This window comes from Pholcus phalangioides, unplaced genomic scaffold, assembly GCF_987345545.1.
Source record: "Pholcus phalangioides strain wild (caught in Gottingen) unplaced genomic scaffold, Ppha-v1.0 ptg000015l_1, whole genome shotgun sequence".
Classification (NCBI taxonomy): domain Eukaryota; kingdom Metazoa; phylum Arthropoda; class Arachnida; order Araneae; family Pholcidae; genus Pholcus; species Pholcus phalangioides.
Genome location: NW_028301608.1, coordinates 70,214,273 through 70,237,749, shown reverse-complemented (window position 1 = coordinate 70,237,749; position 23,477 = coordinate 70,214,273). Strand labels below are relative to the sequence as shown.

Sequence of the window (23,477 nt, the reverse complement as noted above, 5' to 3'; positions counted from 1 at the left end):
ACTGGGGACAAATAAATTATGTTATGTTAGGAATAGAAATGTATAAATCGCTTGAAGAAATTGCACATTTCAAGAATCGGCTGCAATCCTTTAAGGATTTCAGCTGGGGAAAAGTTTGTATAGCTCTAACATTGTCCGGATGCGGACGTACTCCCTTTTCCCTAATTATGTGTCCTAGGTATTTTATTTCTTTCTTCAAAAAGTCACATTTCTTGGGTGCCAATTTCAAATTGTATTTTTCTAACAAAATGAAAACCTTTTCCAATTTATGCAAGTGTGTGTCTATGTCAGGACTGGCAATGAGTATGTCATCAATAAAACAATGTATTTTGTCATCATGAAATTTCGATAATAAGGTATCTGCCAACCGTTGAAACGCTGCCGGAGCAGTCTTCAACTCCATTGGTACTACATTATAAGAGAGAAATACCCTTTTTCATTCACAAAGGATAATTTAGAGCGGTCCTCTTCTGCCACTTCTGATAGTAGGCACTACATAGACATAAACTACTAAAATATTTTACACCATCCAATTGTGCTAGAATATCTTGGATCAAAGGCAGTGCATAGGAATCAGATTGAATGGTGTCATTAGTCTTCCTAAGATCAACACACATCCTATACCCTCCATTTTTCTTATGGACCATTAATGTGGGTGCCGGATTACTGCTCAAACTGGGTGATATGATTCCACTCTCTACCATGTCTGCCACTTGTTTCTTTAATTCAGTTCTTAGATGGTACGGGGTGCGATATCTTGGCAATCTTTGTATTTCCTTCCCATTCCAAGGTATTTTATGTTTTGCTACGTTCGTCCGACAAATTTCAGATATGTCTCGAGCAAAAAAAACCAACCCTGAAATTAACAGACGCAGTGAGTCTCAAATAAACGGATTTAAATTGCTTTAAATATGGTCATATGCCCTTTAAGAATTTTTTTTTTTTCTAATGGTCCACAACATTGTTTTTGCAGGATAGGAAAATTGCATTGAAATTATTTGGGGTGTTGCAGGCCAGTGGTAGGCGCCTATCGACATTTCGTACTGATAAATGTCTGATCAACTTGTAAAAATTGAGATTATATATATTATACCTCAACAAGGCTATGACCACGGTGTCAAGGGACACTGCTTAGAGCGCATGGACGCTAGTGTTCATCTTCGGATGGAATCAAGAACGTTCGGAAGATTAAGATGTAGATTTTATAGTTGATTGATTTTCCTCCATATATTATGATCCGTCCATTGACGAACAGTGATTATGTGTGAATTTATACGTGCAAACTTTATGTAATATTTTTATTTATTATCATGAAGATATCTAATAAAATTTCCAGACATACTCATCCTCTGGGAACGCTTCGATATCTCAATGAGATGGGAAGCAGGGTGTGTTTGGTCGTCAAAGGTCAGTAATAGGCCAGCAGCAGGCTTAAGTAGTAAGTCAGTTAATTAATAGGAAGCATTGCAGTATAGATTAAAAACTTTAAAGGTGTAGTGTCAATCTTAGAGGAAGTCCTAATACATTATCTTCTTGGATTGCATATAGACACCAATCAGCAAACCAAATGACGTTAAGATCGTCTTAAATTTGTACCAAAATTACGTTTTTCCTGTTAAATTGAAAGGAATGGCATATGAACACTTGTGATTGAAACAACAGTAATTTTATGCAATTATAGTTTCTTAAGTTATACAGCAATGTAGTTTTAAAAAATTAAATTTCGCAGGTATTTTTTCTCATGTCTCTTGAAGTTCGTTATAACTGAATTCAACTTTATTTGTTTTCAGCAAAGGCAATGAATTGGCACCCCCCCCCCTCAAAATTCATAAAAAAAATACCCCAGAGCAATCATTCTTTATTAGATTTTTATAAATATATTCCCCATAAGACCACTACTGAAGATAGCTTTGTGCTAAACTAGATGGCTATCCGTCTGTAATTGCATGAAAACGAACGAGCTTTCATTTTTCACTCATCGACTTCTTGGATTGCATTTACTACCAGCACTCAAAAAGAATGTCAATGAATGGTCAACAAATCTTTGTCTGCTTTCTTTATGGCAGCCCTCTCTGAATGAAAAGTCTTCGAACACAAACAATTTTCTGTCTTTACAGTTACTCCATTTTGTTTAAACATCTTCTAATAGTTTGTGTCAGGGCCTACTGTCACCCCGAAGTCGTAAAACCACAGAGATTACATGATATATATGCTATTCTATACATTTTGTTTGCAATTAAATTTTTTTAGTCAGAGTGACTAAAAGAAATTTAAATTCATAAACTTCTTTGTGGCCCCGTATCAGTAGCCGTGGCTTCCCTTTTGCGAGATTTTCATCCGTGGCCCCCCTGGGATATCCTAGGGTCATATGGCTCCCGGTCGAGAACCACTGATCTAAAGCATAGTCTCCCAAACTTTTTGTTCCATCGCCCCCCCCCCCAACTCAAGTAAAACTATAGGATCCTATGTTAAATCAGTAGGTTCTATCGCCCCCTTGGACCATTCCATCGCCCACCAGGGGAACGATATTGCCTACTTAGGGAAACACTGATCTAGAGGCAGATGATTGAAAAAATTATATTATAATTAAAGAAATTATATATATAATACAAAATAAAAGCACAACATAAAGACAAATTAATGCATTAAAATTGATGTATTGTGTAATATATTAATTACATATTTATTTAAAATGCAGGGGTGGGAACTCTGCTCCAATTGTGCCGCACTGCACCAAAACTAATATTTTGCGCCATCCTGCTCCAATAGCGTATTTTCGTATTTTTCTGCGCCAAATAGCGAATTTTGCTTCAGTATGCCCGGAATTTCGGAAAGGACGCCAAAAAATTTTTGTTCCTGCTAGCCACGAAACGATTCTTTCCGAGAAGAGCGTGTTTTATTCCACTATACTTAAACTATCGCCCTCTCATCGGGCTTTCCATCGCGAAACTCAGATATTGTCCGTGATCGTGGAACTGATGATGGTTTGCAATGTCTTTCAGCTTTAAAGTGCAAATGTGAGTGTTTCCGTTTAAAAAACAAGTCGCCACTGGAACAAGTCGCCAGCAGAAATTACTGTAGTCGATCGTCATTGTGTTAAATCCCGATGTTTCGTGAAAATTTTTTTAATTCCGGGAGTAAAAAGCGCATGTCCGCCGAATTACGAATGTTAGTTTAGAAACTTTGCCGAATAACGAGCGTTAATCGCCAATGTTTCCGAATAACGAGCGTTAAATCGCCAATCTCGCCAAATAACGAGTGTCGTATCGCCAATCTCGCCAAATAACGAATGTCATATCGCCAATCTCACCAAATAACGAGTGTCAGATCGCCAATCTCTCCAGATAATGAGTGCTGAATCGCCGGACATCGTGTTGATTCTTCCGAAATTCTCTCCCATTTTGCAACAATTTCTTTCCAAGTATAAAAAGATTAAAAACTTATAAAATTTTTGTAGCTCATTTGAAGTGCTGCTGTTCAAGGCAGCAAATAGTTGTCTCAGTAAGCAAAAATCATCTTAAATAGACGGGTGCAAAAAATAATTATGACAGCCGCTCTTTCAAACAAGGTGTCAAAAGCCTAAAACACCAAAAACAAAAATCAAGCTGATGAAAAGATGTTTGATAACAAAAGACAGTGCAGTTTTATTTTGAAAAGGGTCGAGTGTTAACGAAAATATTCTTACTAATTTCACTGCTCCAATTTATGAATGTCTGCTTCGAATCCTGAATTTTGCTGCTCCAAAGCGGACTTAGTCACTTCCCACCCCTGAAAATGATTAATTTATATAATACAACAAAAAATAGAAAATAAAAAAATATGCAACACAAAAAAGTTAAAATTATCAAAGTATGATAAAAAATGAACAGAACATCTCAAAGAAATAGTAATACTAAATCATTTTAAGGAAAACACACTCATATACAACAAAAACAAAAGCAAATTTTTCTAAATTAAAAATTATGTGAAAGTGTAAAGTGCCAATTAAGGCTAATGTCGGATAAGTTATTGTTCCTCCTAAAATACCAACACCTACGATATAAAGCATGCATACACAGTAAGGATTAAATTATAATCGATGAAATGATTTTGAATGATCAACGTATTGTGTATCTTCTATATATTTTTGTCAGGTTCACGATATAGATCTGTCTTCTAAGATCTATATCAGGTCGATGGATTGTGAACCTGTCAAAGATATATATTAGATTGACGATATGGATTTATGTTACACTCATGTCCACAAGGGCGAAGCGGGGGGGGGGGAGACCCCCCCCCCCCCGAAATGTGAGAAAATGACCGAAAAAAGGGAAAAAGATGGCCAAATCCATTGTTCTGTCACTTTGGTCCCCCCCAAAATGAAAGTGGTCCTCCCCCCCCCCCCGAACGAAATTTCTGGCTACGCCCCTGCATGTCCATAAATTAAGGATAATTCAGAATCTAAAGTAAAAGTTTCACCTGTAGAATTATATCTCACATCTGCAAGAATGATATGCAAATTTCAGGAAGCCACCAGATGATGCCGATAGTACGTCACAATGACGAGAGAGTAAGAGGGGGGTATATAAGGAATGGTGGCAAAGAAGTGAAATTGTTCACAAGAGTTCTCTAAGGCACTCAGTGCCATAAGCAAGCGAATAGTTATGACACAGAGGACGCATGTGGATGATTTTTTACGTGGTAGAATTATCGGCCGCCTGGAATGTGGGCGTACTCAGATGGAAGTATCCGAGGAACTTGGAATTGCCCAAAGTGTCATCTCTAGGCTTTGGCAACGATTCCAAGATAACGGAAATGTCAGTAGAGGGTACAGTACAGGTTGCCCCCGAGTTACACCACCGAATGAAGACCGGTATCTGGCAGTAACTGCCAAAAGAAGCAGACGGAGCACAGCATCCGACCTGTCTCGTCAGCTATCTGCAGCCACGGGTAGGACAGTTTCAAGGCAAACCGTGAACAGACGTTTGGGAGATATTGGTCTATATACTCGCAGGCCTGTCAGATGTGTTCTGCTCACGGCAACTCACTGTCGGCAGCGATTAGCCTGGAGTAGAGAACATGCAATGTGGACATCATCACAGTGGGCTTGTGTGATGTTTTTCGACGAGTCCGGGTTTAGCTTGCAGTCTGATTCACGTCGGACTTTCATATGGAGAATGCCAGGTACCCGTTACCACCAAGACAACATCATTGAACAACACTGTTACAGTGGTGCAGCATTGCTCGTTTGGGGTGGAATTATACTGGGTTTCAGAACAGATCTGCATGTTCAAACCGGAACCATGAAAGCCCAAATTTATCGGGACATCATTCTGGAACAACAAGTACGTTTGTTCAGGGGTGCCATGGGCGCAGAATTTGTGTTTATGGATGACAACGCCCGTCCTCACCGAGCAAACATCGTAAATGAATGCCTTGAATCTGAGGATATAACCCGTATGGAATGGCCAGCATTCTCACCTGACTTGAATCTGATAGTGCATGTGTGGGACATGCTTGGCCGATGAGTTGCAACCTGTCAACCACCTCCTACATGTGTACCGGAACTTCGGAGTGCATTGTTTGCTGAGTGGAGTGATCTTCCCCAAGATCAGATCGATAATTTGATACTCAGAATGCCTAGGCGTTGTATGGACTGTATTTCATCGCATGGGAGACATACAATGTATTTACCATCATACCAATCATGTAATGGTAAGTTTTTGTAAAGGAGATATTTTTTACAATTGCTCCAGGGAGCAAAAATCATAGTTTTTATGAATGGTATCATACGTACACCATCGTTTTTGTTCTTTATCTTTTGTTTAATAAATGGACTTTATGAATAAGTAACATTTGTTTTGTTTCTGAACCATTATTTGCCGGAGCTGGCATTATCCTTAATTTATGGACATGAGTGTAGATCCAGCATATAGATCTATGTCTCCTAAGATAGATCTCAAGCTCATGCATTCAGGCAAGCAGATGGGATGGTTTTTGATCTCCTAGCTCTAAACCTTGCAGTAGCATACAGATTTTGGATGATTTACTCTCTGCGTAAACCTACATGGAATATGTCTCAATCGCATGTCATTTGTTTTGCTGGGGGGGGAGGTTCCAGAGCCAAATCTTGGACTGTCAATAAAATATCGGCTTTGATACAAGATAGCATTCTTGAACTTCTTGCCATTGGCAGTTATCACTGTAATCGAGAATTGTGCTTCTAGTTGGATGACCCACAAGTTGGAAACATCTGTTTGTTCCACAAACGGACTGCTTCTCCAAAATGTAGGCAGCTTTATAGCGATGCTATAGACATTCAGCGGATTGTACATTGAATGGATGAAACGATTACAGGCTTAATTGGAGAAGCTTGCTGTTCAGAGCACGGCCTGCAGCCCCAGTCTATAGTATGACCGGGTGTTGAGCACCATTATAAAAGATAAATGACAATCAGGTTTTAATAAATAAATAAACATCATAATTTATTAGGTACGGGCACAGAGAAATTTAGAACCTCTCGTACACATGGTTTATTGCCATTCACTCCTGAAAAGCATTAGATTTTTTTGCAACTTGCATTGCTAAGTAACAATACTTTTTCAACCCATATGATTTTAACAATACTTTACAAACCCATATGAACATGAGCAATTAGCTCATAAATGGGAAATACGTTTGAACAAATGGCATATTGTTGTGACCAGAGAACTAGTTTGTAAATAGAGTCGTAAAATTTAGCGCTGACTGTGTGTAATGATTTTAGGAATGCCGGTAGGGAAGATGATTAAATTAGATGAATTTAGAAATAAAGGAATTAAAATGTGTGTATTTAGATGTTCAGCCATATTTTTTAGAATTTCGATGTTTTTTCCTATGAATAACTTTGTGACAAGATGAAATTGCATCTGATGCTGTTGAGAATTTTTTATGTCAGTAGTGAAATTGAGCAGAGGTGTATTTAGATTTTAGTATGCCATCTTATATTTTGCTTAGCATAATTTAGTTGCCTTGCCATTCCAGGGGAAGAGATAAAGATGGCCCCAAAAGAGCCGTTCCAAAGTATTTGATGGAGAGAGCACCAATCACAGGTATGAATAGAAACAGGATTCTATATACAGCCAAATCTGGTTTTAATGAATACCGTTGTAATGAAAATCTCGTTTTAACGAACACTTTTTTAAACCCTGCAGATAAGTTTATATAGGAATAATGCAAAAAAAATGTAATTCCTGTGAGAAAGATGGCGCCACATGCCGGATTCGAGTTGGTGGGGGGGGGTGTGGCGCAGAGAGTGAACGAGAAGGATTGACGACACGGACGAAAGACGTATAGGAATAATGTCTGTAACTGTATAGTAAATAATAATTACGGTTATGATCAAAGCTGTATAAAGATAAGCATCACTTCAATGGAGAGGCCTGATGCAAACTTGCGCGCCACAGAAATAGAAGCGGCAGAAGTACGCACTACAATTGTAAACAGATTTTTCAGCGAGGCAGCCGCCATCTTTTTTTTTACTGCTCTCCCAGTCACGTTGTAGCTGGTGCTCATTTGTTTTGTCTCATTTCATCTTAAAATCGGTATTATTAATCAATAATTCCTAATTAATTCATCAAAACTCTTTTTCCTCATCATTTACTTCGTGTTTATTCTTCTCTATTTCATCACGTTTGAAAATCGAATTATTGTGGCTTCCTAAGATGGCGAGAAAAGAAGCTCATCTGATTAGATTTCTGAAAAATGACAGCAGGTGAGTAAAATATGTATTTCTACAGTTCAGCTTATAGAAATATTTTCCAAGTTTAAAAATTTTGCTGGAAGATTTTCCTTGCCGCCCCCCCCCCCTCTTATTCCAAGTTTGATCGCACGTATGCCTCACAGTTCATTTCAAAAGCATCAATGATCCAAAATTGTTCACTGCTTATGACAGAAATTATTGTAATGTGCATGCCCCGCAACCTGTAGCAGGGCCTCTAGCTCAGGCTTTTCACGGGTCTCCTTTGTATACTTGTTTTTAGGGAATTTGTAGCCTGAAAAAAAAATTGTGCATGGAGGGGGGCGAGCTAAGGCTGAACCTCTTCAACTCCACCCTTGTGGGGTACATGTTGCTGTGCTGAGTCCAGGGCAGTCTTAAGAGTACCACGGGCCAAGTGATTTTTCTGAGGCCCTACCTGGCAAATTCTGGAAAAATTCAATTACTTCTCATTTTGGGTGCGGTAGCCCAGGTCGATAAGATGCTAGATCCTAAAGGATGTTTAGAGGTGTCGCGAGTTCGAACACAGGGTACAATAGAAAAAAAACAGCGACAAGACCAGAGGAAAAAATTGCTACCGCAAGGAGTCCCCCCATCGAGGGGTTAGCGCACCAACCCCCTCGAAGTAGATTAAAAATCGAACCTGCCGTTCGGAATCTGGAATATATTGTAGGTCCCGGTCTAATTAGCCCTCATATGCAGAAAATGACTGTGGTATGACAAAAATGATCAAATGATTGTACTTCTCATTTTTCACTTCCCCCAGGCCATGAGTTAAGACGGCACTGACTGAGTCGTGAGGTGAGAATATTCTCCTGAATGTAAAATTTGGAAAATATTCTTTTAAATAATGAAAAAATATATGTATTTTGTTTATTAAAATGAAATACAATTCAATTTTCATTGCCAGAAACATTTTTCCATCCAATTTGATTGAGGAAGTAATAAATAAAGATTATTGATTCATTCACACAGAAAAATTTATAATTGTGAATAATTTATTTATAAAAATTTATTTTACTGCTGAGAATCAAGTTCATTTTTTTCTTATCTTATCCATGTTAAACTCAACTCACTTTACATGATTTTTTCTTACATGATTATTTTGCAAAACCAGCCAACTGTGTAAAGTGAGGGACACCTGTACATAATTTCTGGCACATTAATATTTCCGGTATCCACTGTTTTTAGAATGCTTCATAGAAGGGTTTGACAAATCCAAGGTCACCATAGCGATTAAAAACTCAAATTAGTTGGCAAAATTGTACATATGGGGTTACTAAATTAGAGTCAAGACAACATAAATTTTGGCAGTTGCTATGTCCTGGAAAAATTGAAAGAAATGATATTTTTGAACCTGTTTTTCCCAGAAAAAAATGTTTATCTCTTAAAAGTCTTTTCCTTCCACCTCAAATTTTTAGGGATTTGTCATGCCCAGCTTTATGGATAGCAAAAGACATTCATTGTTGCACAGATTGTTTCTCGTAATTTTGTTATAAATTCAAATTTTGTAACATTTTCCCTTGCATTTAACATTTTCTTTCATTTTTTTCTAGATGTCAAGCATGGGAAGATGTGAGTAGAAATCCAATATTAGATGGAATTCTTGCTGCAAAGTTGACTATGATTGCCAGTTTTTGCAACCATCATTTCCAGGAATAGTGTTTCATAAACACCAGCCAGAAATATTGTTTGGTTCATAACGGTATTCCAAATTCCCAAGCAATGTCAAGCAGGACATATGGTACTCTTCTCACAGACATCACATGTATATCTCCTATAACCATCGTCAGCAATCATCCAGGTGTGCTTTCTGGGTCCATGTTTGTATCCTCTTCTACTAACCATCAACTGCAGATAACTCCAGATAACTGGATAATATCCTGCAGATTACTGTGATAACTCCAGTCTCGCAGTACTCCTATTGCAACTGTCATCCCCTGTTTCAAAGATTTATTTCATCACGTTTGTCTGAGCCTGGATATTTAAAGTGCATTGAAATATGTTTTGCAAGAGAAAGGCAAGCAAGAAAGATTGCCCTGGTTTTTGAGGAAGTGTCATTGTCATTAAAAACATACTTGGTCCACGTTAAGTGCTGATGTTGATAACATTCCTTTTTTTTGGTTTTTTCCCCCTTGTAAGAGAATGTATGGTAAGCTGTATATGCTGTGTTATTTTTTTCTTTGTAATTAATGGTTTATATAAATTTTTTATTGTATTAGTTTGAGCAGCAACAACATACCGTTTTAAAATGTTTGTTTGGCACTTTTTAAGTTATGGACGTTTGATACAGATGTAAACAAACCTTGCAATATTTTGTCCATTAATGAAATTTTTTCCTGATTGGAAATGTGAAACCAATGATAAAAGAAACTTTGGCAACACGAATTTTGCATTCAACATTTTTGTAAGTGACAGCTAAATATGAGATGTCTAAATGTTGGTATGATTTATAATTTTTAAAGAATTAGAAATTCAATTTTTCTCATTTCGATTTTCCTGAATAAATCGATCAACTTATTACAATTGGGTTTTTTTTCATCTTGCACCCCAAAAATTATTTATTACACCACCAGTTTAGAACTACTCATTTACATCATTAAGATTTTTATCAGTATGAAGTTGAAATCTTGTGTCATTGGCATGTTACCTATGGTTGTTTTACATTGGAAGTCACATTTGTAACTAACTCATTTTCACAATACACAAGTTTGTAATGGAACTAAAGCTGATAAAATAAATGAATTTTTTCTTACTTCACAACTTGGTTTTTACTTTTTGCAACAACAGACGATGGCAAATTTTTATACATATATGTGAGGGGAGTTCTGAGTTCAATGAAATTAATTTAAATGCTTTTCATTAAAAATGAAACATCATTTGATCATTGTATGAAGTTATGCGCTGTAACATGTATTAACAAATCACAGGTTAATTAAAATTGCTAAATTTTGTATGAAATATTTTGATTAGAAAATAGCCTCATAATGTGCTGAATATTCCATATAATTTTGAATAAATCATTAGCATTTTTCATATTATTACTGATGTTTTGATCAGTAAAGCTCTGCTTATTGATGTCATAGCCAATGCATTTTATGATACATTCAATACATTAATATTTATGCATTTGTTTTTTATTGTCAATTTTACTATTTGGTGGGCATCCAGTTGAAATCGTGTGGAGTAATGACATTTTCTAGATTTTTCCATCAGTATTATGTAGATATATTTCTGGGGTGCGAAATCATTTAGTAAATATTGCAACCATATTAATCTTCATTTACTGCACACCTCAAATATTTTTTTCAAATTTTACACACTTCCGCCCATATAATTTGATATATCTTGTGAGAATTTTTTTTTCTTTAAATCGTGGCTATATCTTCAGAGATAAAGAACCCATCCAGGGTGGATTACAAATAAATTACTACTTTATCCGGAAAACAAGTAATCTATATATATAAAATTGATTTTCTGTCTGTCTCTGTGTGTGTATGTGTTCTCTATACAAATATACAATTTTAGATCGATCGTCACCAAATTTTGCATATATACCAAATGGGACCCGACTTGAACGATAGGCTACTTTAAAATTTCGTCAGAGAAGGGCAAATGCCCCAAACGGGCAAAAAACTGTTGGGCAATAATGGTTTTTGGGCCTCAACAATCACTTTCCGAACGCTTACTTTGGTTACCATGGTTCCCTAGCAATGCGTTTCAGACGTGATTTATGCCTTTACAATGGTTTGTCACTTCTCTAATCCTGTTAGCATATGTATATGTATAATAGTTTATGCCTTTATAATGGTTGGCCACATTTTCAATACTCTCAGTAATGAGGCATTTTGAATATACGTCATGATCATCATCAGCAATTCTCATAGAAATCAGTGTTAAAATTGCCGATTTTACTGTAGAAATGCAGAAATTTGGCAGGATTTTCTGCCACACATCAATAATTTAAAAAAATTGTATTGAATTCTAGATTTTTGAAATATTGAGTTCACTTAGAGATATACGAAGCCCAGGAGATTAAATGTGAAGTGATTAGCCAGACCTACTTTTGAGTTGAGATCCATGCAATAACATTGATTTCAACTTTTTATTTATATCTTCTCAAGTATGAAAATTTATGTCTCCTTATTGTCCAACTGCATAAATTCATATAGTTTAGATTGTTTTAAAATTAATTATGAGCTCATACAGTACATCGAAGAAATTCCACAGTTTTAATACATTTTGAAGCAGAAACCGGCAGATGAATAACTAGAACTTCAGGGGGGGGGGAAATAAAATACTCGGCACCCCTTGAAAAAGAAAAAAAAAAAAAATATTCATTTCTACATTTCTTTAAATCTAGATTTTTGTTTATTTCATGAGTTACGCAGTAAGTCGCCATATTGGTTCAACTTGAACACGGTTTGTATGTCCCTCTCAAAGAAAGAGGGAGATATCACGTGATCCAAAAAGCCTCATTTAAGAAAACCCGTGCAACGCCAGGTATTATAGCTAGTTTCTAATAGAATATGTTGGGTTTTAAATAATACAATATCAAACTGGTGGGGAAAAGAAAGGGGTGAAGAAAGGGGTAAAGGGAGGAGGATGAACTGCCAATCAAAATAGATGATGTGGCTAAACCTCCGCCAGTTTGGTACTCCTACCACTAGATGGCGCTGCCAGCCACTTTTGCATCAAATTTTAACAATAAGTGGGCAAGCTTAATCTCGAGCCGCTTTGCTTATGATTAAATCTCACACATTTGGGGGCTCGGCCGGGATGGATTGATTGATTTTCAAGATGACGATGATCACTCCCGCGATTTCCAAGACGACGGTTTCTTTCTAGTGATGACGCTATTTCAAGGCGACGACGATTTCAACTCCTTTCAACGAAGACTGTTTCCATTCAACGAATCTCGCTGATCTACGACGGCAACAGCATTTAACGACAAAACACGCTAATCAACGACGGCGATTTTGAGTTCACGGTGAGTGCGTTTTGATCAGTTTCAGACAAAACGAATGTCGATTTGTTTGGGTGAAATCTCTCAAATTAACGCTAACATAAAGAGCGCGTCCGCGAAGATTGTTAAGAAGTTACATGAACTCTCACATTCGGGTCTGAGGGTGATAGGGGAAATCGAAAGAGACTCAGGAACTTCAATGGTCTTCGGTGCGAGCATGGCTCCGATGAATACAAATACCGACTGGCTCTAATTGTTGAGCAATGGAGTGATACAGATCAGTTGCTGGTTGCAAATTTCCTGTGCCTAGACTGTGATGTGAGACAGGATCAACTGCCAAAAAACATTTCATCAACTCTAATGGACTTTAATGGCTTGAATCAGAAAGTTCAAGCGTCTGAACTTCGACTGACGATGAATAAGATGACCATCATAGTGTTTCCAGTTATGAAGAAAAGCTATATGGACAACGATGTATGACAACTCGGACTCGCGAACTGACCTCAGCGTTACAACAGGTGTCAGAGACTGTGCTTCTGGTAAATGGCAACAACGAATCGATAGTTCCAAGACCTGGTTCTGCTGATTCCCAGTGCTTCATAATGAACTTTGCCATGAATCTGAAAGATGTCGAGGACTCGATACAACCATTTGATGGCAAGAGCACCTATCCATTCGAGAAATTCGTCGAACTGGAAAACATGGCTCAAATTTTCAAGTGGCCGGAGTTGTATTTGTTTGTGTTCACAAAGAAACGACTCAAAGGTCTCGCAAAATTGTTCATCCAAGGTGAGCAAGGTATCAGCTCGTGGACGATCTGGAAAGATGTGCTCCTGGGTGAATTTGGTTCAGAATTGAGCAGTGCTCAAATACACAAGATGTTGTCAGTAAACTTCCCCCGACTTCTTCTCGGTCGTAGGTCCACGGCTGTACCTCCACTACGATTTCAGGACGAAATAACTGGATTCTAGACTCCCAAAAGAAGAAAACAACACTTTATTTAATTTATTATCCAACACCTCCAATGAAACCGTCCTGTCTCTTCGGTACTAACTTTTACCCCCTTCTCTTTTTCGAATCTCTCAACTCGTTCTCGTTTCTCTCTCTCGCGACTCCTGTTTCTCCTCGGCCTTTTTCCAACCTTTTTTCTCCTGAACCTTACACGTCCCATCATCGAAAAGCACATCCATCATTTTTAAATGATGATGATGCTTCAAGAGTGTAACTCGGTTTCTCACGGCTACTGTGACAGGGCGTCGGCATTACCTTGCGTATCACCCTTTCGGGTCCCCCAAGCCAATGCATGACGCTATCTGGTAGGCGAACACTTGTACCGTGCAGCAGCAGCTACTTTGGCGGCGGCCATACCACCCTTGAATGGCAAATAACGGTTGTTCATCCAAGAGTTCATGGTCACCACCGGCAGGATGACCTTTCCCTGCCCTGATTCCTGGGTACGCCGTTGTTGGCGATTGAAGATTTAGCCGGTTGGCTTCTGGTTTTCTCGGTCTTCGACTGCCGGTTCATAGCTCCGTTGATTCCTTTGGCAAATGGACACGAAAACAATCGCCAGTCCGATTGCTTGGACGTTTCCTGCCTAGCTGGGAACCGGTTCGGTGCCGATCTCCTCCTGTTGACAGCATGACCATCGTCGTATCGTTTCGAGTTCATCTCCTTGAGCTGCGAGGCCTTGCCCTCGGATGCGGACCCGTCCCGATTGGTCTTGCACTTGACGAAGGCGAGCGTCTTCTTCACCATGTTCCCGTTGACGTTGGGACAGCGCCTTGTACAGACATCTGGTATCTTGGATCCTCGATTGACGACCTGCGACACTACTACTTCACCGCACACCAACTCCAGTTATATATCGCCATACGGTAATTTCCAATCATTGGAGTTGGAGGAAAATGAAAGCTCCATCCATCGGTGGTCGCCCCAGGCTCGGTAGGTAAAGAACTTGTTTGCATCTTTACCACTGCGCCACTCGGGCTAAACTGCGACACTTACTCGGGTGTCATTTCCTCGGATGGCATGTTGAGGCCGGGATCATTTCAGCACATCTGGTCTTGCAAGCCAGTACGGGCACAATCCGGCGCAACTTTAGTGCCTCCTCCGTTGACTTGGAATTTGTTCGAGTTCCTGAGACAATACCGGACGACCCTCCAGTCCTTGGTCAGTCTTGACCTTCCTGAAAGATCAGACCAACCTCAGGCTGATGTAGCCCTCCTTGTTTCTCCGGATTTATTTCAGCAGGAAGTTATTCTTCATGATGTTGAAGTCGGTGAAGTAGCTCTCGACTTGGAATGTGATCCTCTCTTCAAGTTCTTCGTTAGGTATGCAAAAATCATTGTTATTGTCGTTGCTGGCTTTCTGTTTGTTATCGGCAGATAAAGTTCACACGCCGTCCTTACGGCTTGGCTCATTGATCGGACTTAGAACTAGTGCATTTTCCAAGAGTGCGTTGTATGCCGTCGGACATATTAACATTTCATTTATCAAGCGACTCGACACTGCGCAAGTAATTGCCACGTACCCGTGTTTGCCATCGCTGATCTTCATCATACATATTTTCAGAGGGGCTATCTCACTTTCGCCAAATGCGGACTTGATCCTTATTCTCACCTCGCCTTCACTGTCGTCTATCTCAACCAAATCAGATCTAACGACTGAGATCTGGGTCCCGGAATCAACTACGCCTCTTATTGTCTTCTGACCACATTTCAAACTCACGGTCTGCGGTGTGTCAATGTCTGCACCAACATCAGCTGCCGGCACCGTGATATGTGCTGTTAGGACTGTGGTTTCTTCAATCGTGTCCCCCTCTTCTGTCTGGACAGAGTTCGCCTGGGCCCGACTCAATGGTTCCTGCTGGCCTCTTGCAGGACAAAACCTTGCTATATGGCCTTCTGCTCCACACACATAACAAGTGACTGCAGCTCTATCTTTGGAATTCGAACCCATCGTCGCCTTAGGTTGGCAGGACTCACCCTGAAGCCTCTGGTTTCTGCTGGCTTTCCATCTCGGATTTTGATGAACAGGTCTTGGGGTTCTCGTTCTGTCACTAGGGGAGGGTGTCCTCAGAGTCCTCTTCACCTCATCGAACCTATCTAGTTTCTCCGATAGCTCACTTGGAGACACCATATCACTCCATTCGTCCAGATATTGTTCTTTAAATTCTGCTGGGACGCGTTTTTTTTTTTCATTTGATCGGTGATGATTAAATCTCTTAGTCGCTCAAACGTTGTGACCCCCAAAGCCGCCGTCCATCCATCAAAATAGGTACACAGTTCGTGGTAGAAGTCTCTCCAAGTGCCCTCTTGATTCTTGTGGTGCAAAGAAAACATCTGTCGGAACTTCTCTGGGGTGAGTTTGAATCTCCGCAATATTAATTCTTTAACTTGGTTATAGTCCTGTACTTGCTCTTCCAGTTCGCGGGCAATTAACTGGTTCATCTCGTAGGGAAGAAGTCCCAAGAGCTCAGCTAACCAATCTTCCCGTGCCAGGGCCACATGACGAGCTTGCTGCTCGAACAGCACCAGGGGGTAAACAATCCCACTTTCCTTATATAACGCCCGTTCCGCGCTTGTCATTAGATAAGGAACTATCGTAAGGAACGTGCTAAGGAAAATTCCTTAAGCGGCACTCTCCCCTTTGCGTTGAGCATTGTCCTTAGGATCACGTGACGGGTTGCGGAGGAAAAAACCGGTCTTTTGGTTCATTCGTTCTTTTCTACGGTTCAGCTCACTATTCAACCAATCAACGTAAAGCAAAAAGTTTACAACTACTACTACGTATTAAAAATCAATATTTCGTCAACATTTGTGGCAACGATTGCTTTATTTACTTTAATTTCGCGTAATGTTTTTCTTTTATTTACGTTAGATTGCGCCCAAGTTTCCTCGCATTTTTAATAACTTATATTTTAATAATTTTCTTACTGGACATATAAATTTGTTTTAGAGACAATTCAAGTTTTTTGAATAGAAATTTTATATAAATTACAATTTTTCTGAATTATAATTTTAATTTCTCATGACATTACATCATAGAGGTTAATACAGCAAGTATCATGCTCAATCATGGGGGAAAAATATTGATTTTCCAGCTCTATGAATTTAACGCTCATGTTTTAATGTTATAACGATTCTCACTTAGGAAAATGTATTGAGATTTCTTATTCTTTCATCAGGTCTTGACATGTTGGAATTGTAGCTATTTGCCCCATATACATGTTTGGCAAATATTATTTGATACTATATATTTCGATATTACTAGAACCATGTCATTCACCATATCTCGCAATAAAATTTTAATTTCTTTCCAATCTTTTTATTAAATTTTTTATCAACTGCAGTGAATCCCGCTTGTCTTTCAAGAAACACTCGTGAGAAACTAAGCAGGGAAACGCTTTGGACAGAAAATTTTGATGAGTCGACAAAAATAAGTCATTCTAAATGGGAAGGTTATTATTCATTTTGTGATTTCAACTGCATTTAATCAAAAATAAATTATATAACTCTGGTTCAGATAAATCAAAATCAACACTTCATTCCACTGAGCTGTTTAAATCCTGTTTTCTATGCAACTAATTCTCAAATTTATTGTAGTACAAAAATGTAACATTCATTAACATTTTTTCTAATTATAATCACAAAGAAAACACTCATTTTTTGCTTATGATCATGAATAAATTTATTAGATAAATGTGTGAACAGTATTTCATACACATGTATTATTGCGGCTGTGTATGAATATACATATAGGTGCTGGTTAAATGAGTTGCTTGAAAAACAAAAATTTCTAGTTTTACACTCGTAAGCCATAACTTGTGTCATTGCATTCAACATTTTTACCTGAAATGAAAAGGGTAAATTGTATGATAGTTTTGAGTATTGAACTTTGTGCACTCCATAAAAAATTCCAAAGATAAAAATGAAAAAGATTCAACTTACCTGCGGTATCTATGTTTAATCCATCAGTACATAAGTACACTTCATGAGCACAGATTTGTCTTCAACAGGCATGTAATGTGTTCATTTTGCGACTCTCGTTTCAGCAAATGGTCAAGAACCTAATAAGCATTTCAAATAGTATATAACAAAGTACCAATATATAAATAATAGTACCATATTTCAATGTATCAGCGGTGTGATGGAATAAAATACGTTAGTTGTCAACTAAAACAATTTCCCAACAAACTGCTAGTACTACTAAACCACATATACAAGTGATATAGTTCTGAGGAATTTATAATTGACATGCCTTGGAAAGTGTTATGTGTATACATAAGTTTTTGTGTCCTTAGCAAATTAATTGCAATATATAAGGAATGCATGTTTCATGCTCGACTTATCACCATCTATTTTTGATACTGAAAGCGATGATATGTGCTTGAATTTTTGTGCTCTAAGTACTATATTAAGGGTCAATCTGTTCTGTGGACAGATATATATATATATATGTACACATTTCAGCCACCACGTTAGGCAATTTGTCTGTTGTAGTCTGTTTTATGTATATATATATTTGTTAAACAGGAGAAAAAATACACCTAGGAACAATTACTAATGAATAACCTACCCTCAAGTGTCAATTGTACAATTTGAACAACTACATTGAACACTTGTAACAGTGTTCCTACTTAATAAGTATGACACAGTAGTACAGACAATTATTTTCTGAAATTTCTCTACAGACCCATTAATATCAAGAATTTGTTCTTTATAATTTATTATGATTTATGCTTATATCTCTTGGGGGAAATCATCTGAAGGACCCCAAACTTTAAATCCTTCTCCGCCACTGATTTGAACAAGTTCATAAAACAAAATTGTGCAAGCCAATTTTAAATACATTGTTTAATGCAAATGACATATATTATATTGTATTCATAGGTGCCGGAACCTAGGGGCTGAGGCCATTTGAGCCCCCCCCCCAATAAATTTTGAAAGAGGACTGAGCCCCTCCAAATAATTTCTGAAAAAACAATGCACTACACCTTCCCCCTCCTGCATACGTGCTCGAGTCACATATATACGGGATAACCAGCAAGTTTCAGCCCCCTCAATGTTTTCATGTCTGCATCTCTGATTGTACTGTACAGTATATCAAAAGATTTAATACATAACTGATAATATTGAACATTTTTCAATCTGTGTCAGCAACCAACCTATCACTAAGAGTGCTGCAGTAATTTAATGCTTACAAGTTCTGCAGAGAATGTGGACATGGTGCATGTGTGGTTTGGTAGTGCAAATGAGGATTTGCGTGCAATTTTTGACAGAAGTATGTAATTGGTCAGGTATTTCTAATTCTTGAGGGGGGGGGGGGGCTCAGAAAGATTACTCGGCCCGGAGGTCTATGCAGCACCTCCTAGAGATAGTTGGTGCTGGTCTACGACACGCTTTAGATGGCACGAAAATATGTGCTAACACAGAAATATAAAATGTGACCTTATCAATATAGTCCAAACATAATTCATTATCATGATACATGTTTATATATATATATATATGAACGAATTAACATTTGTGAATATAGCTTGCATACATGATCATCTCCCTATCTGTACATAGAGCCGGAACTGGGGGGGGGGGACAATCGCCTCGGGCAGCAAAATTTAGGGGGGTGGGCGGCAATTTTAGGTGGGAACAAAAAACACTGTTGTAAAATTGTCGAATTTTAAAGTTGCAGAGGCGGCAAAATTATGTTTGCCCCGGGGAGCAAAAATCCTAGTTACGGTCCTGTGAGTACATATTATACGAGGTCGGTCGGTAGGATTTTTTCTCCCAAAGCCTCGAGTATGTATAAAGCATCAATATTCATTTAAAATGAGTGAAATGTCATGTTAAGAAAAATAAAAAATATTGATTTCATATCATAAGTTAGCCTACCTTCCACTCAACAGTAACTCTTGTCTTTGTCTTTGGCTCAAGCTCCTCGCATAGCTGGCTGTATTTTTCGTTTAGCCTAAATATATTTTTTTTACATTAAATGCGTGTATCAAGCATTATTAGCGTGGAAAAACACGAAGAGAATTGTTTGAATCGAACATATATCTTCCATGCAAGCACACATCGCGCCGCCATTACAGAGAAAAAGTTGTCGTTACGAGCTAATGAGAGCGGCTTCTTTGTCGTTATCGTTGTCGTTATACAAGGAAAAAATAATTTCCTTATTTAGGGAAAGGCGAGCGGGGAGTGCGGAAATTTTCCCTTTTTCGTCAAATAACGACAAACAGCGCGCGTAAGGAAAAAACTGGTTCTAAGGACAACAGGATTGTTCACCCTCAGGTGCAGACCTATGTCTTCTTCCATCCTGAACTTTTGCATCATGTTCTGGAAATCCCGGCTGGGGGTTCTGCCCGCCCAGCTTGATTATTCTCCTCTCTTCTGGCTCCTGTCTCGATCCTCAGTCTTTTGAGTTCATGTTCCATCTCCTTTTCTCTACACCTCTCCTCCATCTCTTTCTCTATATGCCCCTCCTCCATCTCCATCTCTTTCTCTCTACGCCTCTCCTCCATCTCTTTCTCTCTACGCCTCGCGACTCCTGTTTCTCCTCGTCCTTTCGCCAACTACTTTTCTCCTGAACCTTACATTGTCCAAGAGGAAACTGAAAAACGAGATATCTTGTGAACATTTCTTGCATATGAAAGAAATTACTAGCAGAGGCAATATCGAGGACGCTGCAATTATTGAGGATGTCTTGGACGACATTCCAGAGGATAAACACAAAATCTTGCTGTACGGTGCGCCGTCGGTGAGGAAGTTCAAGGCGAAGTTGGTGGTGTATGATGACTTGAAAACTAGCAATAATTGAGGGGCACGGCTATCCAACACCTTCGACCGAGTGTCAATGTGAGGGTGGACACAAGCCATCTTACAACCCGATGCTAAGACCAGATGTGGCTCACAAAGCTAGCATCAGATGTTACAACTCTGGAGAAAGAAATCATCCCTCAAAAGACTGTAGAAATAAGATGCGTGGCATTAAATGCTTCCGGTGTAATAAGCTCTGCCACAAATCTATTGATTGCACACAAAAAGATGTGAATAAAACAGTTAGTTTCCCAGGTAAATGTGAAGGAAATAATTGCTGAAAAATCGTGAAGATCATGGATAAAGAAGTGATGCATTATTTGATACGGGAAGTTAACCATGATCAATCAAACTTTTCACTCTGAATTAGGATCACCCAGTATGTGTTTTGATGGTATAACTTTGATGGGTGTAGCCGGAGAAAATGTCTCTCCCATAGGTTTTTTTATGCTGACATATTCATCGATAGATACAATGTTTCCACGCAAGTGTATGTCGTAAACAACCTCTGCAATCAGATGCTTATGGGTGTTGATGTTATATGTAAAATCAACATCTTCTTCACTGAGAGAGGCATTGAAGTTAGTGGCTTAAGTGATGACGCCGAAACTTCAGTAAAGTATGCTCAAATCGTGTGTTTACGCACGATTTGCTTGTGTAAACAGACTCGCAAAAAATGCAAAAATGCTCTCTTAACAGACGGGACACCCCCTTCTTTTGAGCTAAGACAACACAGTTTTTTGAAGTAAAAAGTAATCCTGTGTACGCTACTGCACATATGTGTATAAAAACAGTGTATTTTATTTACTGCCAAAATTTTTAAGTGCTACAAAACTGATAAATGTTGCTGTAAAAAAATTTTTCCTGCTACAAAAATCAAATTTTAATTTTCCATCCCTGGGGTAGCCAATAGCTACGCCTGTAGTAATGAGTGAAGGAAGATTACTCACCTTTGGGATTGTTGTCGAGGGTTGGTTCTTATAACTATGTGAGCTGGTTTTGAGACATAACTATATTATTCGAAGCAGTAGATTAAACAATAAAACAATTATTTATTTACAAATATAAACGAAGGTAAAATAATACGCTATTCGGACGAGAGCAGGGACATGTACAAAGATGTGACCGGTGAATATAAACAACAAAAGCTCTCTGGCCAGGCGGCCTTGACATTGGATTTTTTTGGTGTTGCCACAAAGAGGAAAATAATTTTTTGTAAGTACTGGGAAGACACTACATTACTCCCCCCTCTAGTGAACAGGAGAGAACGATTTGTAACGAGAAGGTGGTTTGATGAGTCTTCCAGAACGAGTCTGTCGTTGCGGTTCCGATTTATCAGTCTCACTCGAAGTCTTCACTGCCGTGTTGAAATGAACCTTTTTCTTCGTATGAAGAGGTTGTGAAGTCTTCGGATGAGGTGCTTGATTTTCGTTAGGTTTTCCATTGACTTGAGACGAGTCGAAGTTCTCTGTGAAGCAGGGTTTCAACCAGTTTGTGGAGATGTTTTTTTCTTTACCGTTTACTGAGAGAGTATAATATTGCTCAGTCCTTGTGATGACTTTGTATGGACCTTCGTACGGAGCTTGAAAGGGTTTTCAAGGGACGGTTCAGCGTCCGTACGAATAAATACACTAGGACAGGTGTTTAACGCTGAAGAGACAAAAACATGCGGTGTTGAATGCCTTGACGGCGGAGCTGGTCTAAGGTCGTTGAAATGGTCACAAAGATGTTGAATGAAATCGGAAGAAGATGGAGATGAGGCAGATGTATCCAGAAAATCCCCTGGCAGTCGGATGTTCGTGCCGTAAACCATTTCAGCTGGAGCTGTGTTGAACTCTTCCCGGAATGTGGACCTTAATCCCAGGAGGACTGTAGGCAACACTCGAGTCCACTGCTTGTTGCTGTGACATCTGATTGCAGCTTTCAGAGTTCGATGCTATCTTTCGATGAAGCCGTTGCATTTTGGATTGTAAGCGGTGGTGCGCCGTCTTTGGTAATCCGATTATGTGTGACAGTTCTGTAAAGAGGTGGGACCCAAATTGGGAACCTTGGTCGGTAATAATGACACTAGGAACACCAAAACGAGCGATCCATCCGTAGTATATTGCTGCCGCCACTGTGTCGGCTCGGATATCTGGAACTGGTATTGCTTCAGGCCATCTCGTGAACCTGTCAATCAAGGTTACGCAATACTGATGTCCTTCTGAAGAGGGTAAAGGACCGAAGCGCTTGGAAACTGGTAGATAATGTCCCACAGGTGCTCTGGTATGCTTGTGTATCTTGGACTTCTGACATGTCAGACAGGATTTTGCCCATGTTTTGCAATATTTTTTGATTGAGGGCCAAACAAATTTTTTTGCAATAGTTGTGGCAGTAGCTTGGATGCCAGGATGTGAAAGTCCATGAATAGAGTTGAAAACAGTTTTTCGGAAGGACTCTGGAACATACGGTCTGTTTTGTCCAGTGGAAACATCACAGTAGATTTGTAAGTTGGAACCAAAAACTGGAAATTTTTGAAGTTTGAAACTTGTGTTTGAAGAAAGTATTTTGATCAGTTCATCGTCATGTTCCTGTGCTTTAGCCATTTCAGTGTAGTCAACAGTTTGAGGCATATGAATTTCGTCGAGTCTGGACAAGGTATCAGCTACCACATTGTCTTTACCCAAGATATGTTGTATGTCTGTTGTGAACTGAAATACAAATCCAGATGGCGTATTTGACGAGGAGAAGCCTTTTCTGCTTTTTGCTGAGTAGCGAAAATGAGAGGACGATGATCAGTGTAAAGTGTGAATTATCTGCCTTCAAGAAGTTCTCGGTCGTTCGTGCTGTAACGAGTCTGAGTTGGAGTCAATCGTTGAGAGAAGAAGCTTAGCGGTTGCCAATCATTTTTGACTTTTTGTTGAACAACTCCTCCAACAGCCATATTGGATGCATCGACCATTACAGCAAGTTCCGCATC

At 38.9% G+C, this 23,477-nt stretch overlaps 1 protein-coding gene across 2 annotated transcripts in view; it reads left to right on the top strand.

Annotated features, from left to right (window-relative positions):
• LOC149076631 (U4/U6.U5 small nuclear ribonucleoprotein 27 kDa protein-like) overlaps nt 1-23,477 on the top strand; it is a 148,916-nt gene that overhangs the window by 81,540 nt on the left and 43,899 nt on the right. The window contains exons 6-7 of one of the 2 annotated variants that reach the window (XR_016194080.1): nt 7,003-7,732; nt 9,292-10,494. Coding sequence is in view for 1 of the 2 variants with exons in the window: in XM_089244244.1 (XP_089100370.1) it covers nt 7,003-7,070 (68 nt within the window). In the remaining variant the exon portion in view is untranslated. Of the gene's footprint in view, nt 1-7,002; nt 7,733-9,291; nt 10,495-23,477 lie in introns of those variants that run through there. The other variant, XM_089244244.1, reaches the window with a different exon arrangement.